At 38.8% G+C, this 21116-nt stretch overlaps 1 protein-coding gene across 1 annotated transcript in view; it reads right to left on the reverse strand.

Moving 5' to 3' along the window:
- Nucleotides 1–12637: 12637 nt before the first annotated feature.
- Nucleotides 12638–21116, reverse strand: part of gnb1l (guanine nucleotide binding protein (G protein), beta polypeptide 1-like) — a 36375-nt gene continuing 27896 nt past the window's right edge. Inside the window, exon 7 of the mRNA XM_038273632.1 lies at nt 12638–13913. Coding sequence (XP_038129560.1) covers nt 13617–13913 — 297 coding nt within the window. The 3' untranslated portion in view covers nt 12638–13616. The remainder of the gene's footprint in view (nt 13914–21116) is intronic.

Genomic DNA, 21116 nt, shown 5'->3' on the forward strand with positions numbered 1-21116 from the left:
CTTGTAGTGCTCTCTGCAAAAACGGGGGGTGGGGGGTGCAGATAGCATTGTTCAGTACTGTCTGTCCGGATTTGCCCTCCTGAAAAAGGTGGAGATTTCTGCTGTTGCTACAGTTATTGGCAGTCAAGATTTGAAAGCTGTCTAAACATTACAGAGATTCAAAGGGTGAAATCTGCACCTGGATATAAGGAAGCACACACACACACACATGTTGTGTCACAATATCCTTGTGGGGACCTTCCATTGACTTCCATTCATATCCCACTAATTTATATGGCCTAACCATGACCCTTGCCCTAACCCTAACCATTACCGACACATACCTATCCCTAAACCTAACCTAAACTCAATTCACACATTAGTCCTAAACCTAACCCCCACCCCAAGAAGAGAAACTTTCCTTATGGGGACCAGTTGTTGGTCCCCACAAGTACCTATGAGTCCCCAAAATGTAGCATATTCCTAGGAAATTGTCCCCACCAGGTATTAAAGACATGGCCACACACACACACAAACACACAGAGACTACATTTATTGAAATTAGAGTAGGAAGGAACTAAAATGTTAAAGTAAATCTGGGTTAACCTTTTCCTATTAATATTTTTCAATAAATGCAACAAAAAAACTTTGGAGAAAAAAATCTAAACCTCAAATGCAGAAAAAATAAGTTATTCAAGGGTAAAAGCTATTCTGTAAAGCATTTAGGTAAAATTGATGAAGAAATGAATGAAAATACATTTTGCTTTTTACCTTTATATTACCTGGTAGAAAAAATAAATTCTCTAATAGTGGGCGTTAATTTTTCAACCCCTCCTCCAGAAGATATCATCACTCATCTATAATGCCACACTGGCTGATATTTTGAGAATGTGACCCCTCTGCTTGCCTGTGCAGCCATTTCCAGACATCTCCTATCTGACGTCCTACGAGGAATGCTTTGTTGTCAAGGTTAATCTTACTGGGAGAAAAATTCGACTTTGTGGATTTCTGGCCATCATGATGCACAGGAAAACATTAGACTTCCTAACGATTCATAGCAATATGTAGGCCTTATTTATGTATTATATATTTCTCTTTTCTCTCTGGCTCCCGTGGAGCAGAGAGCATGGGAAGCCGGGGCCTGAGGCCCCTGACCTCTGACTGTTAAATGGCTTGTAAAGGTGTCAGAGGTTAAATAATGTTTCCATTCATTCAAATCACAGCTAATTGGTTTTGTAGTTTTTGTTTGCTTATTTTATTTTAATGACTAAAAATTCAGTGATAAGCATTTTGAAAATATTATTTTTAGATGTTGAAGAAACTTAGATGTAGTGGGTAAATTATTTATTTCAATTTCAAGAATTGTATTTTATTATTATCATTATTATTATTTTATAAATTGTGTAACTTAATTATCCGTTTTAAATTATTATTTAAAATGGCATTTCATTAGAGTCAAAAGTAGCCTTTAAATTTAAATAAGAGGAAATATAAATAAGTTATCGATACTCAGAAGTTGCAGCGTTCCGTTCCTGTGTGTTTCATCTACAATATTTATTTGTTTGGTCGTAAAGCGGCGCCATGGAGACGTGAAGCCGGGCGATAAGCACCGCCAGCCAGCTGCAGGTGTTCAGGATCAGCCTGATTAGATGGAGGCGGGGTGTTAGGTTCAGGGTGAGGAGGACTTCAGGCAGGGGGGGTCAAAAGGCTAAATTCAGGCTAATTACAGGTTTCACGGTACACAGGCCACATCAGCAGGCTGTTTAGTGATAGCCTACTGTTCTAAATAGGGATGAGGAGAACAGTGATCTCACTTTGCTGAAAACTAACCTTCATGAAACTAAGCAGTAATCTTACTGGATTCAACAGGCCTGGGTTCAGCTGCTGTCATACTTTGATTCTTCTCTGAGCTGCTTATGATAAAAAAAAAAAAATAGATGAGAACTATACTTTCATTCAAAAAATCCTTTTTTTGTTTTGTTTTGTTTTTTTTTTGGGAGAGAAAATTAACCATTAATAAAGCTTCAAGGTATGGGGTTAAATGTTTAATCAGTGCCCTATTTATCCCCAAAATATTTGCACTTTTAAAATACTTATAAATGTTCTTCACTTGATATATTCAAAGCTTTAAAGTACATTTATTAGTATGGTGATCCTACAAAAAACATCTCTGCAAAAGTCTGTGTGAGAAGTCTGCAGGCATGTTTGTGTTTTTATGGATGGGGCTTCAAAAAAAAACGGTCCATATATTTTTTTTTTTCCTGTTTTCAGATAGGGACTATACTAATTCATAAAATGAAGCACTACATGACACCAACCATAAACCATGCTGTGAAGGAGAAGTGGGAAAAACAAGGGCTTTTATTTTATAGCCTTTGTTAAAAGCAGCAAAACAACAGATTGGAAGTATTTGAAACATTCTCTAAATGGAAAGACATGATGATCGCTCCTAAAAGATTTCTGGAGAAGTTTGCTATATGAGGATTGCATTTTCTTAACCCACTTACTGCTTAAAAGCAGCTAAAATGTGTCCCACTCACGGCCTGTTGATGCATACAGATGATGATAATGACAGTACTTTGCAAAACTCTAACTCATGGGATTATTCCCGGTAACACTTAACATCCATCATTTATTTCTATTGTACGTGTTTTTTATTCAAATAAACAATCTCCAGCCTCAGCAGAGATCAGGCTTAGATGCTACGCACTAATAGGTCACTGGAGCTTGCTAGTAATAATTAATGTTTAAACATGTTTAATGTTTTTAAACATGTTTAATTTTTTAATTGATAACTGTGTGTATGCTTTTAGAAATTAAAATTGCCCTAAAGCATTAATTTTACAAAAACTTTTTTAAAGACATAAAAACTAGCTTTATAATTTCCAAGTTAGCAATGACTTTAGTTTGTCTCCATCATACAGTTCTAACTCGTCTTAAACATCATTACAGCTGTCTACAACTGATATAGGCCTATATATGGAAGAAATTTGAACAAATCAGCAAGCAGAATGAATCAGGAAATAATTATAGAAATAATTCAGAATTTTTCTACAATTTAACATCAATACCTATATTTCACATTTTCATTTCATACATGCATTTTAAGATATAAACAAATTGGGGTGTAGGAAAACAATTATTTCTGTAAATGTCACAACATTTCATTAGAAAATATTTGAATTGATAAATAAAAATAATATCTTGATATTTCATGAGATGATAATGGTATTAAATCTAAAAAAAACATCAAATGAATCTTAAATGGGAGTGATATTAATAGGCAAACATCCAGTTCATTGGCTTTCTTTTATATAAGACTTTTTATATAACCCCAGCCACTAGTTGGCAGCACAGATCTCCTGAGGTTTTCCAGTTTTACTATTAGAGCCTTTTTATGATAAAAATCACTATATATTGTCTTTAAAGTAAATATTGCAAATATTATAAAAATTGAACTTTGTTCTTTAATATGAAGCAGAGCAGTAATGCTCCAAAGCTCCCTTGTGGAAAGTGTGCCTGCTGGGGAAAATGAAACGAACTGCACACCAACCAAATGTGATCAGTATAGCCCCTCTGGAGTATTTCTGTTATTATATTAGATAACTATTATTATAAAAGCCCAAACATCCATTTAAAATAAATAAAAGCTCATGTTTCCATTTATTTTTAAATAAAAAAGTGCAAAATATTTGGCAGTGAGGTATGGAGGAGGGAGGGAAGATCACTGGACAATCACTTGACACTCCAGGCCTATTGATGGCTTCATGAACTCGCTTTAGCAAAGCATAAAGCTTAGCTGCTGAGGCCTCAGCCATGTTTATGAGTGGTTTTGAAACCAAACCAGCTTCACCAAACTGACTTAACATCAAAAAGACTAATTCAGCAATATGACAACATAAGATATGTCTGTTTCAGATGGGGCCATATTTTCAGCACTAATGTCCTGATAGGGTAGTCTTGTTTTAACATCAAGCATTCAGAGACAGAGATCTAAGATTTTCAAAGCATCATATCATTGATTTGAGCAGAGGCTGCTCGGTGTTGCAGTGGGTAGAACTGCTGCCTTGCATCAAAAAGGTTTCAGACTCAATTCCTGGCCTGGGGTCTTTCTGCATGAAGTTTGCATGTTATCCCTGAGCAAGCGTGGGTTCTCTCTGGGTGCTCCGGGTTCCTCCCACACTCCAAAAATATGACTGTTAAGTTAATTGGCTTCTCTAAAATTCTCCTTAGGTGTGAATGTGTTTTATTGGTTGTTTGTCTCTGTGTTGCCGAGCAATGGACTGGCGACCTGTCCAGGGTGTACCCCGCCTCTTGCCCGTAGACAGCTGGAGATTAGCATCTGCACCCCTTATGACCACGCTTAGGATAAGTGTGACAGAATGGACTAAAGAGCAGGCTTAAGGTGTGTTCATGGCTATTGCAGTACTCTAAAATCTGAAATAAGCAGCATTGATTCTTCCTGTATAATAAAATTTTCTTAAAGACAAAAAAAAATATCTAATTCAACTTGCTCCTGTTTTTAAATATTTTTAATTGAGGTGAACGTTTTCATTTTTTGTATCGTTCCTGCATTTGTAAAGCGTTACTGTTTTTTTTGGTTGTTTTGTTTCTTCAAACAGCTGATCTCTATTGAACATGAGATCCTGCATCTCAATGAGACTATCTGTATTAATAAAGGCGAAATTAAAAATAGATAAAAATATTAAAATTAAAATATGAAACAGACCAAATCCAACAGGGGTGTTTCTTCCCCAAAAAGCTTGGTGTCAAACTACACGTTTACATTTGTGATGGTCTGACAAACAATCCTTTTATTTGCCTCAGATGCCTTCAGAATAACCATTTAGCATGTAATGATGGCATATTTGTTGTTATGAAGACTCTGTAACCCAATATGCCATTAGTTGGTATATGTTGATTTTTAACTCCCGTATGGTCTGGCTCACTGTTTAGTGGTAAAATGACCCATTTAGCCAGAGCCAATAGCAAACGTATATATTTTCTATTTACTCTCCAGGTAAACACAAAGAATCAGTTGCCAGAAATAAAAGCTCTGATCAATCCAAAAAAGGTATTTTTATTACCCATTATGATGCCTTTTGTCATGGGCAGTTCTACAGGGACAACGGGGCCCAGAGCCCCTATAGATCATGTTTTGGCCGATATTATGGCCCCTGTAATGAAGACATAATACTCAAAGAAATTCTAATGATCATATGCGCTGGTAAAGACATGGTTACTGAAAGGTCCTTTGGATCTATTTAATTTTTTTCTTTACAAATCTGGTTCTACTAATTATTTAAAAACAATAAGGTGATAGCTTCAGAGGTTTTGAGATAGGATCCCAGTTTTCATCTGCTAAATGTTTTTTTTATTTTCAAAACAAATTGGTCACATTTTTACAGCTGAATTTATCAGTTTTTCTTGAGTTTTAATTCAGATTGTTTAGAAAACGGTTATTTTAACTTAAATTAAGTCAAAAATTTGTAAAATTCCAGTATTTCTGAATGCATATTGACCTAATAAGACAGAATTTTAATTAAACTTAACTGAGTAGGAGTTTCACTTCATGCAGCTATCTTAATATATTTGAATCTCTTGCCCTGTTTTTTATTTCATACTTTCCTGGCCCCCTGGTACATTGGTCTAGAACCGTCACTGCCTTTTGTTTAAAAAAATAACACAGGTTAGTTCTGTTTTCTTCCAATTCAATTCAATTCAGTTTATTTATATAGTGCCAAATTCACAACACATGTCATCTCAAGGCACTTTACAGTTCAACCAGATCATACAGTCAAATTGATACAAAGTTTTCTATCTAAGGAAAACCAGTTGATTGCATTGACTCATTGACTCAAATACAATCCCCCACACTAAGCATGCTTGTAGCGACAGTGGAGAGGAAAAACTCCCTTTTAACAGGAAGAAACCTCCAGCAGAACCAGGCTCAGTGTGAGCGGCCATCTGCCGAGGCCGACTGGGGTTCAAGGAGACAGAAGCAGAGATACAAAAAGCAGCTGTAAAAGGCGGCCCGTCCAGGAAACACACAGCCAGGCAGACGAGCTCCAAGGCAGCTCCCATGCCAGAGGACGAAGAGAGCACATCCACTCAGTCACGGTCAGAGAAACAGGACCACACTGGAAAACAGGCCGATCTCCAACATCTATTAACAAGGGTGTTGATAGAAGCAGCACAGCTGATGTTTTTTTCCAGGATGACGTCACAGCCAAACAGGAACAGACGAGGCAAAGCTACTCTGAGGAAAAGCAGAGAGAGCAGAAGGTTAGAGATTGAACTAACAGATTCTGCAGAATAGGAGAACAGAGAGAGAATGAAGCAGAATGATGAAATGGGGGTCCCTATGTCCTCCAAAAGTCTAAGCCTATAGCAGCATAACTATAGAGATAGCTCAGGATAACCTGAGCCACCCTAACTATAAGCTTTATCAAAAATGAAAGTTTTAAGCCTTTAAAGTAGACAGGGTGTCTGCCTCACGGACTAAAACTGGTAGTTGGTTCCACAGGAGAGGAGCCTGATAACTAAAAGATCTGCCTCCCATTCTACTTTTAGAAATTCTAGGAACCACTAGTAAACCTGCAGATTGAGAGCGAAGTGCTCTGTTAGGAACATAAGGAACAATCAGATCTCTGATATAAGATGGAGCTTGGCCATTTAAGGCTTTATATGTGAGAAGGAGGATTTTAAATTCTATTCTTGATTTAACAGGAAGCCAATGAAGAGAAGCCAGGATAGGAGAGATATGATCTCTCTTTTTCATTTTCATTAGAACTCTGGCTGCAGCATTTTGGAACAGCTGAAGGCTTTTAACTACAGTTTGTGGACTTCCTGATAGTAAAGAATTACAATAGTCCAGCCTTGAAGTAACAAATGCATGGACTAGTTTCTCAGCATCACCCCTGGACAGGATATTTCTAATTTTTGCAATGTTCCTCAGATGAAAGAAGGAAATTCTAGAAACCTCTTTGATATGGGATTTAAATGACAGGTCCTGATCAAAAATAACACCAAGATTTTTTACTTTATTATCTGAAATCAGTTTAATCCCATCCAAATGAAGTGACTGGCTAATCAGTTTCTTTTTCAGAGACTCTGGTCCAAAGACTATAACTTCTGTTTTGTCTGCATTCAGAAGCAGAAAATTAAGAGTCATCCTTTTTTTTTATGTTTTCCCAAGACATCCCTTTGAAAATCTTTTTAAAGGGGGTTTTTACTTAAATCGGGTTTTATAAAACCAATAAAAGTTTGGGTATAAATCAGCATAACAGGGGGAAATTTAAAATCCCAGGGCGCTAATAATTCTACCAATTGGGAGCAGATAAAGTAAAGAAAATTTGGGCCCCCAAGCACTGATCCCTGTGGTTTTCCCCAAGTAACCCTTTGGGGCGTGTTAAAAGATCTATCTTTAAACTTTAAACAAACTAAAATTTCGATCAGTAGAAAAATTTTAAAACCAGTCAAAGTGCTTTTCCCTTTTAAATTTCCAAAAAATTATATCAAGTCTTTCTAAAAGAATTTTAAAGGGTTTCAACTGTATCAAATGCACCCACAAAGGGATCCAACAGGGGAAAAGAGCACAGTTTAAAAGGGCCCCTTTATCTGAGGCCTTTAGAATATCATTAGGGATTTTCCCCCGGCTTTTTTCAGTGCTAGGGTTGAGTTTCAAAAGGGCCAAAACTAAAACCCCTTCAAAAAGTTCATTAGGGTGGAATGATGGGCAAACTTTTTTTGGGCAACTACTTTTTTCCAAAATTTTTGGGATAAAAAAGGGAAGTTTGGATATGGGGGTTTAAAAAATTGCCCAAAGCCCTCTGGGTCAAAGAGGGGTTTTTTAAACCCAAAGGTTTTAATTACAGCAATTTTTAAAAGCTTTGGGTACATACCCCTTTGAAAACCAAAAGATAGATTAATCACATCCTAAAAGGGAAAGAGGAGATAAAAGGGGAAACCTCCAAAAATAACCGGGGGGTTTGGAAAAACTGGATCTAACATAAAATTTTTGGGGAAGGGGCTTAAAATGAAGACAATAATTTTTGCAATTCAGAGAGTTAAAACGGGAAACAAAGCAACCCAAAACCCCGGGTTTCAGATTCCATGATTTACCTCGGGTCCCAATCGCGGATAAAAGGATGTTTAAATACTTATTTTTAATAAAAATCAATTTTATTTTATAAAGAATCCCATAAAATCATTGCTCCCTAAAGGCGGGGGGGGAATGGCCCGGGTTTAAACCCAGAGCTATGGCTTCGGGGTTATTTTTGGCAACTGAAATTAAAAAAAAAATTTTAAGGATTATTCCTTCTCCCTCTTTTAAAATGAGGAGAAGTTTTGCTGCCTTCCCCTTTAAAAAGGGTCCTCTTATACAGCAAAAACCTTTTTTTCCAGACGGGGAAGGACCCCTCCCCAGGCCTGGGGAGCGATATTTTCTCTTCCATTTTTTCCTACATTTTTGTTTTTCAAAGTACGCAGCTCTGCATTAAACCAAGGAGCAAGCTTTCTATTTTTAACGGTTTTCATTTTCAAAGGAGCTGCGTTGTCTAAGGCAATACGCAGAGAACTAGCAACCCCCTCAACAAAATCATCAACCTGTGAAGGGGAATAAGCTAAGCTTTTGCACTCTGCAGCACTGCTCAGTGACACAGAGCAGAGAGAAAGTGAAGCAGATTCTTTAAAATTTATAACTGCACTATCTGATAAAGATCTACTAAAATTGAACCTTCTTTTGGGGGAGGAGAACTCTGTTAAAGTAATCCTGAAGGTTATTAGAAAGTGGTCAGAGAGGACAGGGTTGTGAGGAAATACTGTTATTTCTTCACATTCTATGCCGTATGTCAGCACAAGATCCAAAGTATGAAGATGAGAATGCGTGGGACTATTCACATTTTGAACAAAGCCAATAGTGTCTAAGATAGCATTAAAGGCTGCTCTAAAGCTATTGCCTTCAATGTCAGCATGGATGTTAAAATCTCCCACTATGATGACCCTGTCAGTATTTAATACCAAATCAGAAAGGAACTCTGAAAACTCATCTAAAAATTCAGAGTAAGGACCTGGTGGACGATACAAAGTTACAAAAAGAAGAGGTTTTCTTGCCTTGAAATTTGGATCAGTGAAATTAAGGGTTAAATGTTCAAAAGAGTTGTAGGAATTAATTGTTTTGGGAGTAATCAGTAAGTCAGACTCGAAGATTGTTGCTACTCCTCCTCCTCGCCCAGAACTTCTGGGGATGTGAAAATTTAAATAGCTTGAAGGAGTTGCCTCATTTATGCTCACATAATCCTCTTGCTGCAGCCAGGTTTCTGTAAGGCAAAACAAGTCAATGTGATTATCACAAAACAAGTCATTAACTAGTAGACTTTTAGAGGAAAGCGATCTTATGTTAAACAGACCGCATTTAATTGTTTTAACTTTTTCCCCAATTGGAGTTATTTTGATTTTAATTAGATTATCATGATTTACTCCTTTGGGAATCTTTGCTAATTTATTAGATTTTGGTCGTGGGCAAGACACTGTCTGGATGGAGTAAAGAGTGGGTAACAGTAGAGAAGCTGCAGAGATGTGTGTTAAACTACAACTCTGCTTCCTGGTCTGCACCCTGGGTGGTCAGGGTTTTGGAGGACTAATAAATGTGGCCAGATTCCTAGAAAGAAGAGCTGCACCATCCAAAGTGGGATGGATGCCGTCTCTCCGAATCAGACCAGGCTTTCCCCAAAAGGATTGCCAATTATTAATGTAGCCCACGTTGTTTTCAGGACACCACCTAGACAACCAGCGATTGAATGACGACATGCGGCTAAACATGTCATCACTGGTCAGATCAGGGAGGGGACCAGAGAAAATTACGGAGTCCGACATTTTTTTGGCAAACTTACACACCGAAGCAACACTAATTTTAGTGACCTCCGATCGGCGTAACCGGGTGTCATTACCACCAGCGTGAATAACAATCTTACTGTATTTAACCTTATCCTTAGCCAGTAGTTTCAGGTAGGATTTGATGTCGCCCGTTCTGGCCCCCGGCAAACATTTGACTATGGTCCCTGGTGTCTCTAATGCCACGTTTCTGACTATGGAGCTGCCAATCACCAGAGTGGGCTTCTCAGTGGGTGTGTCACTGAGTGGGGAAAACCGGTTAGAAACGTGAACGGGTTGGTGGTGACCAGTGGGCAGAGATCCACGACTACGCTTTCTGCGTACAGTTACCCAATCGCCTGGCTGCTCAGGCACTTTTGGAGGACAGCTACGTGGGGGGCCTACTTCAACAGCCTGAAGCCTGGATTCTAACTCTGACACCCTCGCCTCCAAAGCTACAAAAATACTACACTTATTACACATCCCATTATCACTAAAGGAGGCAGAGGAATAACTGAACATCTGACACAGAGAGCAGGAGAGAGGAGAGGAAGAAGGAAGAGTTGAAAAAGAGTCAAGGGAGGGAGAGAGAGAAGCCATAGCAATGCTAAGCTAGCGCTAGCCTAGGCTAGCTACTCCTTGCTATCAGAAATAAAACCGTGTGAAACTGACAAGTGCTCAGTAGAAAAGTGCAGCAGAAGGTGCTATGTTTTAAAGTAGTCAGTTAGAGTTACTTAGATACAGAGATATCACAGAGAAAATAACTTAACTTCAGATGGAGATCCTCTGAACAGCTGCACACTCAGTTGCACACTCAGTTAATCCAAACAGCAGAATGATGACATTCCAGCAATATACTCTATGCAAACTTATAATGTAAACATAACAGGCGGACACCGATCAAGAAATAAGGTTAAGTTATTATTTTTTTATATCACTTGGATTACTATATACCAAAAGCAGTGATTTATGGAATGATGGGACAGAAACACAGGCGCTTACGCAGATAGATCCATGGAACCTACCTGATTATGTCCCATCCCAAAACTAAACTGACCTTTAACCTCAAAGGCCAGAAAAGACACACGTTAGGTGATAAGTGAAGCACAAGCCCCATTGTGCAGAGAGTCCCCCGTCCATTTATTGACTTCCTAAAGGATCCATTATGAGGTGATTTACGAGGTCTACGGCCAGCACCCCAGCAGCAGGCGCTTCTGAGGCCGACGGGTCTCCATTCAGAGCACATCTGCACCATTGGACCAGCATTTGATTTATCAGAGAATGGACGGAAGCTGGCCCACACCATCCCAAGTGTTTGTTCAAAGCCAACATGTATTTAGGAAGCCATCGTGAATGCAAGGTGTCACCACAGGGGTCAGGGACAAAAGGTATAGATGAACTCCTGCTCAGAGCATTGAAACAAGCCACTAAATCTTTGCCCCAAGCCCCCAAAATCTCCAAAAAATCAGGTTTTGTGTTTCAACGATAGTAATTCTGCTGAACAGAATTTTACTAACAACACAACATTTGAAATGTAAAATAAAAAAAAAGAAAAGAAAAAATGCAGCAACTTTGAAATGTGATGTTTTTGTAACAGTAGCAAACCAGCTTATCTGGCAGATGACCTCGTCCTTCCTCTGTTTCCTACTGGTTTCTCACCACTCGGCTCATCTGGTTCTTTGATATCTCAGGCCTTTCCTGTTCAACGCGATGAGCTTCTCCACTCCGGATCATCCCGAGAGACAAAACCATTTATGAAGCAGAACGTCGGCCGTTTGAAGCTCTGGCCTCTGACCTCGTCTCATGGTGGGGTGTTTTAAAATATATGCTCCCATGCTGCTCATTGAATATATTATTTCATGCGGTGCCCTAAATCTGCTCATATTGGACTAGCCTTTATGGAAACCTGACAGATCCCCATTTATTCATCCTGTTTTATTTATTACTAGCAACCAACGTTCATTAGATAACCAGTTTCTAAGTAGATACCATCTATGTTATAACACAACCAAATAATGGGGAAATCCACTAAACCAGCCCTCAGTTATCTTTCTCCTGGTCTTGGTTAACTTAGTCCAGGTCAAGGAGGGATGGGGTGGGTTTGTGGGGGTTGAGCTAAATGCTGCAAGAATAACAACACAGGATTACAAAGCTGCTCAGGTGTGCCATACACCTCAAATTCAGGTCCACTGAAGCAAAGCTTCCGTCTGATAAGTAAACACAATGCCATAGCTGGAGAGCCTGAAGTTAGGCTTTAGCAAACAGGAGGATAAAGAGCTCAACTGCTGCTTAATTAAAACATTTCAGCTGGTCTAACAGCTCGAGACAGCTCAGTGCAGCTTTTAATCAGACCCTTCAGCAGAGAACCCAGAGGTCTGAACAAAGTGGCACTTTGGTCTATTCAAAGCGGAGTACTGATTAAAAAACGAAGGAAAAATGACTGTGGTTGTAGCAGTTCTTTATTCCGTAAAACAAAAATCCAAGAAATGGTGCAGAATATAGTTTTTCCTTTTAAACCCTTAAGGGTTTTAGGGTAAAATATTTGTGTTTTTTATTGATTTTTGTATCTTATATAGAAAATGTAACTCTATCAGCTAATAAAACGTTTTTGACCTTGCAAATCTAAACTATTCTTTGATATGAACCCCAAAAACAAAAATAAATTGGCTTTAGTTCTTTGGCTTTAAAATGAACAACAGAATGTTACACAAATATGTTGAAAAAGGGTTTGCAAAAATAAAAAGGTAAAGTATGAAACAGAAGATGAAAGAGTAACTTAGATTTGGTCATTTACACATGAAATTTTATTTCTTTCAAAAATATGATGAACCTTTTGTTTTGATGCATTAATTTAGATTTTTTTAATGAAATGTTTTAGTCTTTGTTCCGTTTATTACCAAACAGAAAAGAAGAATGATCCAATCCTGATCTCTACATTTCTGACCGGTGCAGCTGCAGCTTTACTAACAGCACTACTCCTTAACATCTGAGTCAGAGAACTGAAATAAGGTTAAAAGAAAATTTCAACAATAACAACAACATGGACAGATATGATTGCAAAAAAGGAAGCCACTCATCATTTTCATTAGGGTGTCAGTAGATCACAGGCCGACCAGCAGCAAATAGCCCAACTAGTTAATCCAGCAAAATAAGAGTATGACGTGACAACATCTTAGAAAACAACCACATTTTATAACTCAAAATATTTAGTAAAGCCATAAAAATGTAAATAATTGTCCAACAATGTAGACATTTTTGTTGCTGAAACATGCCCAAACATGTAAAACTGTTTGAAAAACAAAATAAAGTTTTGTTTTGTAAATTTGAAACCAGTTTCTATAAAATGCAAATCTGATACCTGCCAATAATTACTTGTTTATATACTGCTTTACAATAAGGCTCTTCTTTTAGATGGCTAATAAATAGTTTATAAATATGTTATTAAATAATATGAGAACACTTTACAACTGATAAGTGTTTATTATGCTCTTAACATATAATGCATTCAAAATTTATGTTTTTAAAATGTTTATTTTATTTAGAAGGTGGTAACTTATTTTAAAATGTTAAATATACATAAAACTACATTAAATATATGGCTGAACAGCTTAGGTTCACATTGGTCAGTTTTGTCTGCTCTGCACCCTTAATAAACACTTATGAGTGAGGTATAAAGTATTTAATTAATAACATAAGGGGAGCCTTATTGTAAAGCGGTGAGTCAAACTAGCTCGCTATGAAACAGATGAGATGATGTTTTGATTTCAGTCTGTAGATCCTTGCAGAGCTTTGTCAGCCGTCTCGTTGTAAATGGACCACAGGCTGATGCGCTGGTCCTTGGATCCAGCAGCCAGCAGTCTCTGCCTGGGGTCCTGATGATCAGAGAAGGCCACGCTAAGCACCATGTCTGTGTGGTACTGAAGGACAGCCAGTGGTCGCAGCTTCTTCCAGCCGAATACTCTCACCCGGTGGTCCCAGCCTGCGGATGCCAGCAGCCGGCCATCATCCCTGATGCGGAGCTGAGAAACGCCAGGGTTGACCAGCACCACGCTGTCCTGCAGCTGTAAACCACACAGACAAACGGTTTTTAACAAACTGCTGGTTTATCAGAAGCACTTTCACATATTTTAAGACTAATTCAACAAGTAGTTTCCTTCTGATTTCTGTCTAATAAAATAAAACTAAATAAACCTACGAGTCAAACTGGATGAAATGGCAGAAAGTGTAAAAAAAAAGAACAAAAATAAACAAAGAAAGATAAAAATTAGGTCACTAAATCACTCTCTAGGAAAGTGTGGCCAACAAAAACACGCACAAGGAGATGCTATCAGCTGATACGATGATGGAGGTCCAAGTGTGAGGCTGGATGTCGTAAACTCCCAGGACTCAATCATCGCCAATAAAACATTACGGCACGAGAGCCTCGAGTAAATCTCTGCGAGTCCCATTATTTGCTTAGGAGTTAGCATGGTGGGGGGAGAGTTACCTGTGTAGCAGCAAACAGAAAGGGGGCCTCTAGCTGAAAAACTTGTTTGCAGAGACTCTGCTACTTCGAGCATCTCTGATGAATTACATTCGCACTGAAAGGTCTGGTCAGCAGCTGAAGACTTGATAAATACACCGCTGTAGCGTCTGCCTGCTAAAGATTAGCCATATACCCCCCCTGCAGTGATCTACAATCCCAAGGACTGTATCAATCTCTCTAAAAGGGCAACATTGTGACATATTATAATAAATGGCTCAGATCTCCATCTGAAGGGCTTGCTGCGGCGGGCATTCCTGCAGAGCGAAACGTGCTCTTTCTGCAGCGAGGGGATATCTGCCGGATCACTACATGGGCTGCAAACATCTGGATGTAGGAGAAATCAAACTGGACAGCGTAAAATTGACTTCATGAGTTGTGTCTGGGGAGACTAATGGGCCTTGGATGGGAGGGGATGTTGGGAGAATATATCTGCATGCTTCTGTTCTGGGCAGGAACCATCCGCAAGCTGCATGTGGAAGATATAAGCCAGGTACTCAGAGCCCAGAGTGAATTAAGAGGAATGTTAGTGAGAGAGAGAGAACAGAGAGAGGAATGTCATTGATCAAGAAAATAAAAAAAATAAAAAATAGCTAAGTTCAAAACAGTCAGTGGTTGTGTTTTATTTTTATTTTTAGGTTATAAAGCCATTGCTGATAGTAGTGTTAAACCATGTGACCCCGTTTAGACAGAAAAACCCAGATATCCACAGAAAAGCAGAGAGTTAAAGATTATTTGGTGCTTTGTTGTTACCTAAGGTATGTGGTATGCCTCTACCTCTCCCCATCTGGGGTGCATTAGAGGCCTGATAATGATGGGTTTAAGTGTCTGTTTTTGTTTGTTTTGCTTCCCATAGTTTGTGTCAGGAAAAGGCATTTGTTTCATTTAAGGGTCAACTGCAGGCGGTAAACGGCTAATGATTGCAGTAATGGTCAGTCAGCGAGGCCGGCTCGTTAATTGTTTTTACTTTCTACCCGAGAGAGAGAGAGAGAGCGGAGAGAGAAAAAAACAACGGTACACGGAAGAAAGGTCGTCCTGTGCCATTATTCTAAATGAAAGATGCCCGTGTGCGGCAGCAAACAGCCCTGGGCTGCCGTGTCACTATTCATTGAAGGTTTTCTAGGAGAAACTGTGTTTGAAATAAACGGCTGAGAAAAATCCAAACCTCTGATTCTTCTTTTGTTTTTACAATAAGCAAAGAAACACTTGCTTGATAAAAAAAAGAAGAAAATAATTTAGTGGAAAATCCATGTGGGCTGTTGTTTGCTGATAGTATTAATGTATTAAAAAATGAAATGGTTTATCCAGCATAAGCAAAACTAAGAACAGAAACTCTGAACATTTCTCTATTTTGTTACAGAGAGTAATGTGGAATGAGGTCTAATTAATCCTATGGGCTTTTTCACATTTCATAACAATTAGCTTATATCACAGCTTTTACATTTATCGATACCAAAGGTTAAAGGAATAGTACACCCAAAACATGATTAGCCTTCATTTTCTACTCACCCCCATGCTGAACAACACTCTGGAGTACTTTTTTGATATCTCAAATGCATCTGGAGATCTGGGAGGCTTCTTGCTGTCTGCTGACATTCAAATAATGGAGGTCTATGGTGCCCGAGGCAGAAAGGTCCATAAAAGTCCACAAAAAACGTGTCAATATTCCTCCATACTGCTCGTCCAATGTATTCCAAGTGTCCTGAGTGGGTAGCATCCATAATTTACTTGAAACAAAGTCATTTAGAATGTTTTTAGAGCATAAACAGTAGTGTATAGGATTTCCTAAAAGCGCGTTAACAAGTCTACGGAAACTGCGGCAGACCAAACCAGATGAAAGTGCGCATTCAGCTCGGCAAAGAACTCATGCTCTTCCTCAACACTGAAGTCCTCAGACATTTTTCTTTCGTTGTTTCTTTCTTTGCACAGGTAAACAGCACATTTCTTCTTCTACGCTTGCATTATCGCTAGAGCAGACGCTGAATGCGCACTTTCATCTGGTTTGGTCTGCCGCGGTTTCCGTAGACTCGTGAACGCGCTTTTAGGAAATCCTATACACTACTGTTTATGCTCTAAAAACATTCTAAATGACTTCGTTTCGAGTAAATTATGGACGCTACCCACTCAGGACACTTGGAATACATTGGACGAGCAGTATGGAGGAATATTGACACGTTTTTTGTGGACTTTTATGGACCTTTCTGCCTCGGGCACCATAGACCTCCATTATTTGAATGTCAGCAGACAGCAAGAAGCCTCCCAGATCTCCAGATGCATGTGAGATATCAAAAAAGTACTCCAGAGTGTTGTTCAGCATGGGGGTGAGTAGAAAATGAAGGCTAATCATGTTTTGGGTGTACTATTCCTTAAAGGTGAGATAAATGCCTTAATCTTTTCTGCAGGAGCAGAATCTCAAACTAACAGATGCAAAAAAAATAAAAAATCATCTGAATTGCTTTTCAATAATGACTTCATAATTATTACAATAAATGCAACCAAGGCTTTTTTATTTGATATTTCACACAGCTGATGCAAGCATGTACTGATAGGTCATTTACAGCTTGCTTTCCTGGAGTGGAAATATAACTTCAGTGAAGTTTTTTTTGTTTCTGTTCAAAAAGGGGAAGATGTCCTTTAAGTAAAAGCAGGTGTGTGTTTATCCGCAGAGTAAAGTACTGATTAAATAAACCTTCCAGGAACTCGCCTTAATGTAATAATAACAAATAAAACAATGATTAGAAAGTTTACAACACTTTGACCTGTAGAAAAAGGCTACGTTTAGTAAGAAGGTTATAAAAAACAGCAGAACAATAATTTCTTCTACAAACATAAAAATAATGAGGGGAGATTTAAATCATCTGAATTAAAGTAGTGGTCAAGAAAAGCCTGTATATCTGCTTATCAACAAACCATCTTGGTAATTCCTATGTTTTGGAATCTTTTATTTTTTATTTAATCTCTCGGGAAATCCATTTTAATATAATATTTTATTAGATTTCACAGAGCTTAGTTTTTAGGTAACACAATCAACTGTTTTGTTTTTGAATTAGATCTTCATGTCACCAGATAAAAGCTGCCACTGTGAGTGGTGACAGAATAGAATAGAATAGAATAGATAAGACCTCGCCAAGAGAGCAACCAACAGCTTTTCTAAAAGCTAGACAGACATCAGTCAGAAGTTTTTATTAGTATCTGAATATTCAAATCCAGCTGTTTGTGTCTCTGCTTTTGGTCGTTCCTCTTGGTAACAGTTAAATCTTCGTAGCTCACAGGGTTCTGATTGTTTTATTATCTGTTTATTCACATTAACAAAACCACTGATTGACTCCAGACAGTTTGCTTTTTAGCCAACTATTGATATAAATAAATTTTTTTTTCTATTTTAGCGTCAAAATGTTTTATTTTCTTTGTGATTTGCTACTAGAGCTCAGCACAGCTGATTGACTATTAAAGAAGTTGAGCTGACTTTAAATGCAGCTAATAACCCGATCTAAATCCATCAGAGCGTTTAGTTGTAATGGGGACGTTTTTGTTCTTCCTGCTTGTATCATATCTTACTTTCTCTTTTTTCCTTTTTCTAACACTATAATAACCCATATGATGTGTGTTACAAGATACAGACACGCATGCTGCAGGTCTGTCCAAATGTCAGCTTTCCCCAGATTTCAGGAGGCCAACCACTTTAGCCTAACAGCTGGCTCCACAACACCTTCTATGGGTCTGCGTCTGTTCTGACACCACATCAGGATCCTCTTTTGTCCCATTTCATCTGACTCAGCAAATGTTGAAAGGAAGCCTCCACTCAGGCAGGTTTCAATCAAGGTTCGCTCCACTTTTCTCCCCCGGTCTTGGCACAAGTCTTGTTGTTAACGCTGATCTACTGAAACATCCCGTCATCGCTCACTCACTCGAGCCTAGCGGCCGGGAAGCTTTTTTTCACAGGTATTCCTGACACACCCTATCCCTGAATCCCACACAGCAGAGAGGAGATTACAGCCTTTTGTCACCCTGTCGGTTCTGAGCTCAGCTCTGGCTGACAGGATACAAACGGGTGACCAGAGGAGACGAGAGGAAGCATTGGGAGAGAAGGTCGCTGTTAAGACTCTTTGTTGTGTATGTAACAAAGCAGAAGTAAGGAGGAAGAGATCAGGACAACAATTTCTACTTAGAGAAACTGTCAAGGTGACCTCTGGGTGGGAAGACTTTTACTGTCCCATTAAAAGATGGAGGAGGAGGACTTCCTGTGCAGAACTGTCATCAACTTGAGCTTGCTGTCAGCCATGCTTGATTTACTCTGCAAATCTTGCTGCAGGCAGCAGCTTCTTGCTTTTTCTTTCTCCTGAGCAAACACATCACAGCACTTGTCAATGCAGCCGAGAAATAATGCAAATGCTTTCATAAAAATATATTTTTAGGCTTTTTTTGACTTGTCTAGGGGTTACAAGAGGTCAGAGTCTAACTAGAAGACCTGGTCAAGATGTGTGACAGAGCCTTAAAACAAATGGTGATGGAGGTTTAGTTGCTTTCAATATTTACTGCTGCTCTACACTGATGATTTATTGTAGGTTTTTATTTTTAATTTTAACTAACCTCCTTACTCTAATAGTTTGAGTTTGTTATGCTTTTAAATGATTGCATACAATGTGATAAGTCAGCTTTTTTTTACAGAAACACATGGATCTATAATGAAGAATAAAAAGAAGAGACAGAAATTCCCAATGTCACAGATTTACATAAAGACAAAAACATGAATAAGTCCACATCATACATCTAAATGGCTAGCACTGCTCCATCATGGCATAATTTCACCCTCACATGGAACAGTACGTTTCTGAAGGGTGTCTTTCATGCAATTTTTCCCCTGATGGGCACAGGAGAACAAAAAGCTTCATAAAGCCGATTTATCTTCTGCATTTAGATATGAGCTGGTGGCTATTGGTTGTGGAAAACCAAGACATTAACCTCTCTAGAACGGCATGTTCTTATTCAGTTCAATTCAGTTTATTTATATGGCTCCAATTCACAACATATGTCATCTCAAGGCACTTTACAGTTCAACCAGATCATACAGTCAAATTGATTCAAAGTTTTCTATCTAAAGAAAACCAGCTGATTGCATCGACTCATTGACTCGAAGGCAATCCCTCACACTTAGCATGCTTGTAGCAACAGTGGAGAGGAAAAACTCCCTTTAAACAGGAAGAAACCTCCAGCAGAACCAGCCTCAGTGAGCTTATGGATTTCCCAGTGTTCCTAAGATAGTATTTTACCTCAAATCTTTTGAAATTGCCTTTAAATTAATGTTTAACCACATTCAGGAGAAGAGAAAGCTCATTCAGACCCCTTTTCACACCCATTTTTTTTCACGTGAGGATACACACAAGAATTTGACTTGTCTATATGTGTGTTCATGTGGATGTAGCGTTAGCAACATTAGCAGTTGCCGTGGTTTGTTTAGCATTTTGTCACAGTCTGGTACACTGTGGGGAAAATTGCTAAACAAGCAGCTAAACTTGGTGACTGCCTGCAGGTGAGTGCCTGATAGTTGAATCACTTATTTTGGTTTAGGAAACAGAGATGATGATAGCGAGGTAGGCTAATGTTAGCACCCTTCCAGGCATTACCTAAATCCAAGCAGAGGACCAAAATCGTGCTTTGTGAAGAACAAGCCTGTTCTGGCTTTTCTGGTTTTTACAAAGAGCCTCAAGAGAAAAACCAAACCACTTTCACACCTTAGATTTTTAACAGTTTTAACGTGAAAAAAATCTGATTTGCAGGTGATGAAACCATCAACATTAATGAAATGTGCCTCTGTGTCACATTAAACATTTACAACTGACCCCAAGGAAACAGGACGTTTTATATTCCTAATAAAAGGATTCTTCACATGCTGATAAAATTGAAAGCAAAAGTAAAGCTTAAATAAACACAAAAATATTTTGACCTTTGGCTTTTTTGTTTCTTTCCTCAGAATAAGCCTACAACTGTAAAGAATTAATTGTTCAATTTTTCAATGTGAGTTAAATGGCTTTAACAGTGAGCACCACAAGGATTGTCTGTTTATTAATATACTGCGTATTTTAATCACTCTGACACGTTCCCAACAGCGCATGGTAGAGACGAAACAGGGCTGGAGATGATGCTTCATTACTATGAAACAATCTGAGGCCAGCAGGGTCACACAGCAGATAAAGGCCTCTGGGAGCCATGTGCAACACATTAACCTCCATTCCTCTGCCTATCTGTCTTTATCTGGCCCAGATAAGCTCACTTCATAGACTTTCAGCTTCATTAAATCATAACTGGGCTGTTTTGTGTCAAATTCAGCTTCCCCTGGATTTCACCAACACCATCCATCTGCCCTGCTCGGCGGTTCCACTGTACTCTGAGCCGTAATGTGGGGATAATTTGTGGGAAGTGAGATGCTGTGGCACTTACAGTCTCCTCAGTCTTTATTGCAGCTTCCCACTGTGAACTACTGTTCCCCTTACTGCAGATGTGTTTTTTGTTTGGCTTAGGGGCCTCTAAGGTTTTGATATTTTTATTACCTCTCGCAGGTCGTCCGTCAGAACCTATGGCCCGAACCTGCCACCCGGCAGGACCCCCATCCCGGCCTCCTTAGTCGGGCCACACAAAAATCCTTCTGTGGGAAGCACCGAGGATAGCTGTCTGGACGTCACACTGAGCTGCACTTCGGAGTAATTTAAAAGCCCCAACTGAATCCTTTCCCTCTTCCATGTGC

This window comes from Cyprinodon tularosa, unplaced genomic scaffold (genome assembly GCF_016077235.1).
Source record: "Cyprinodon tularosa strain WSP-4 unplaced genomic scaffold, ASM1607723v1 ctg88, whole genome shotgun sequence".
NCBI classification, from domain to species: domain Eukaryota; kingdom Metazoa; phylum Chordata; class Actinopteri; order Cyprinodontiformes; family Cyprinodontidae; genus Cyprinodon; species Cyprinodon tularosa.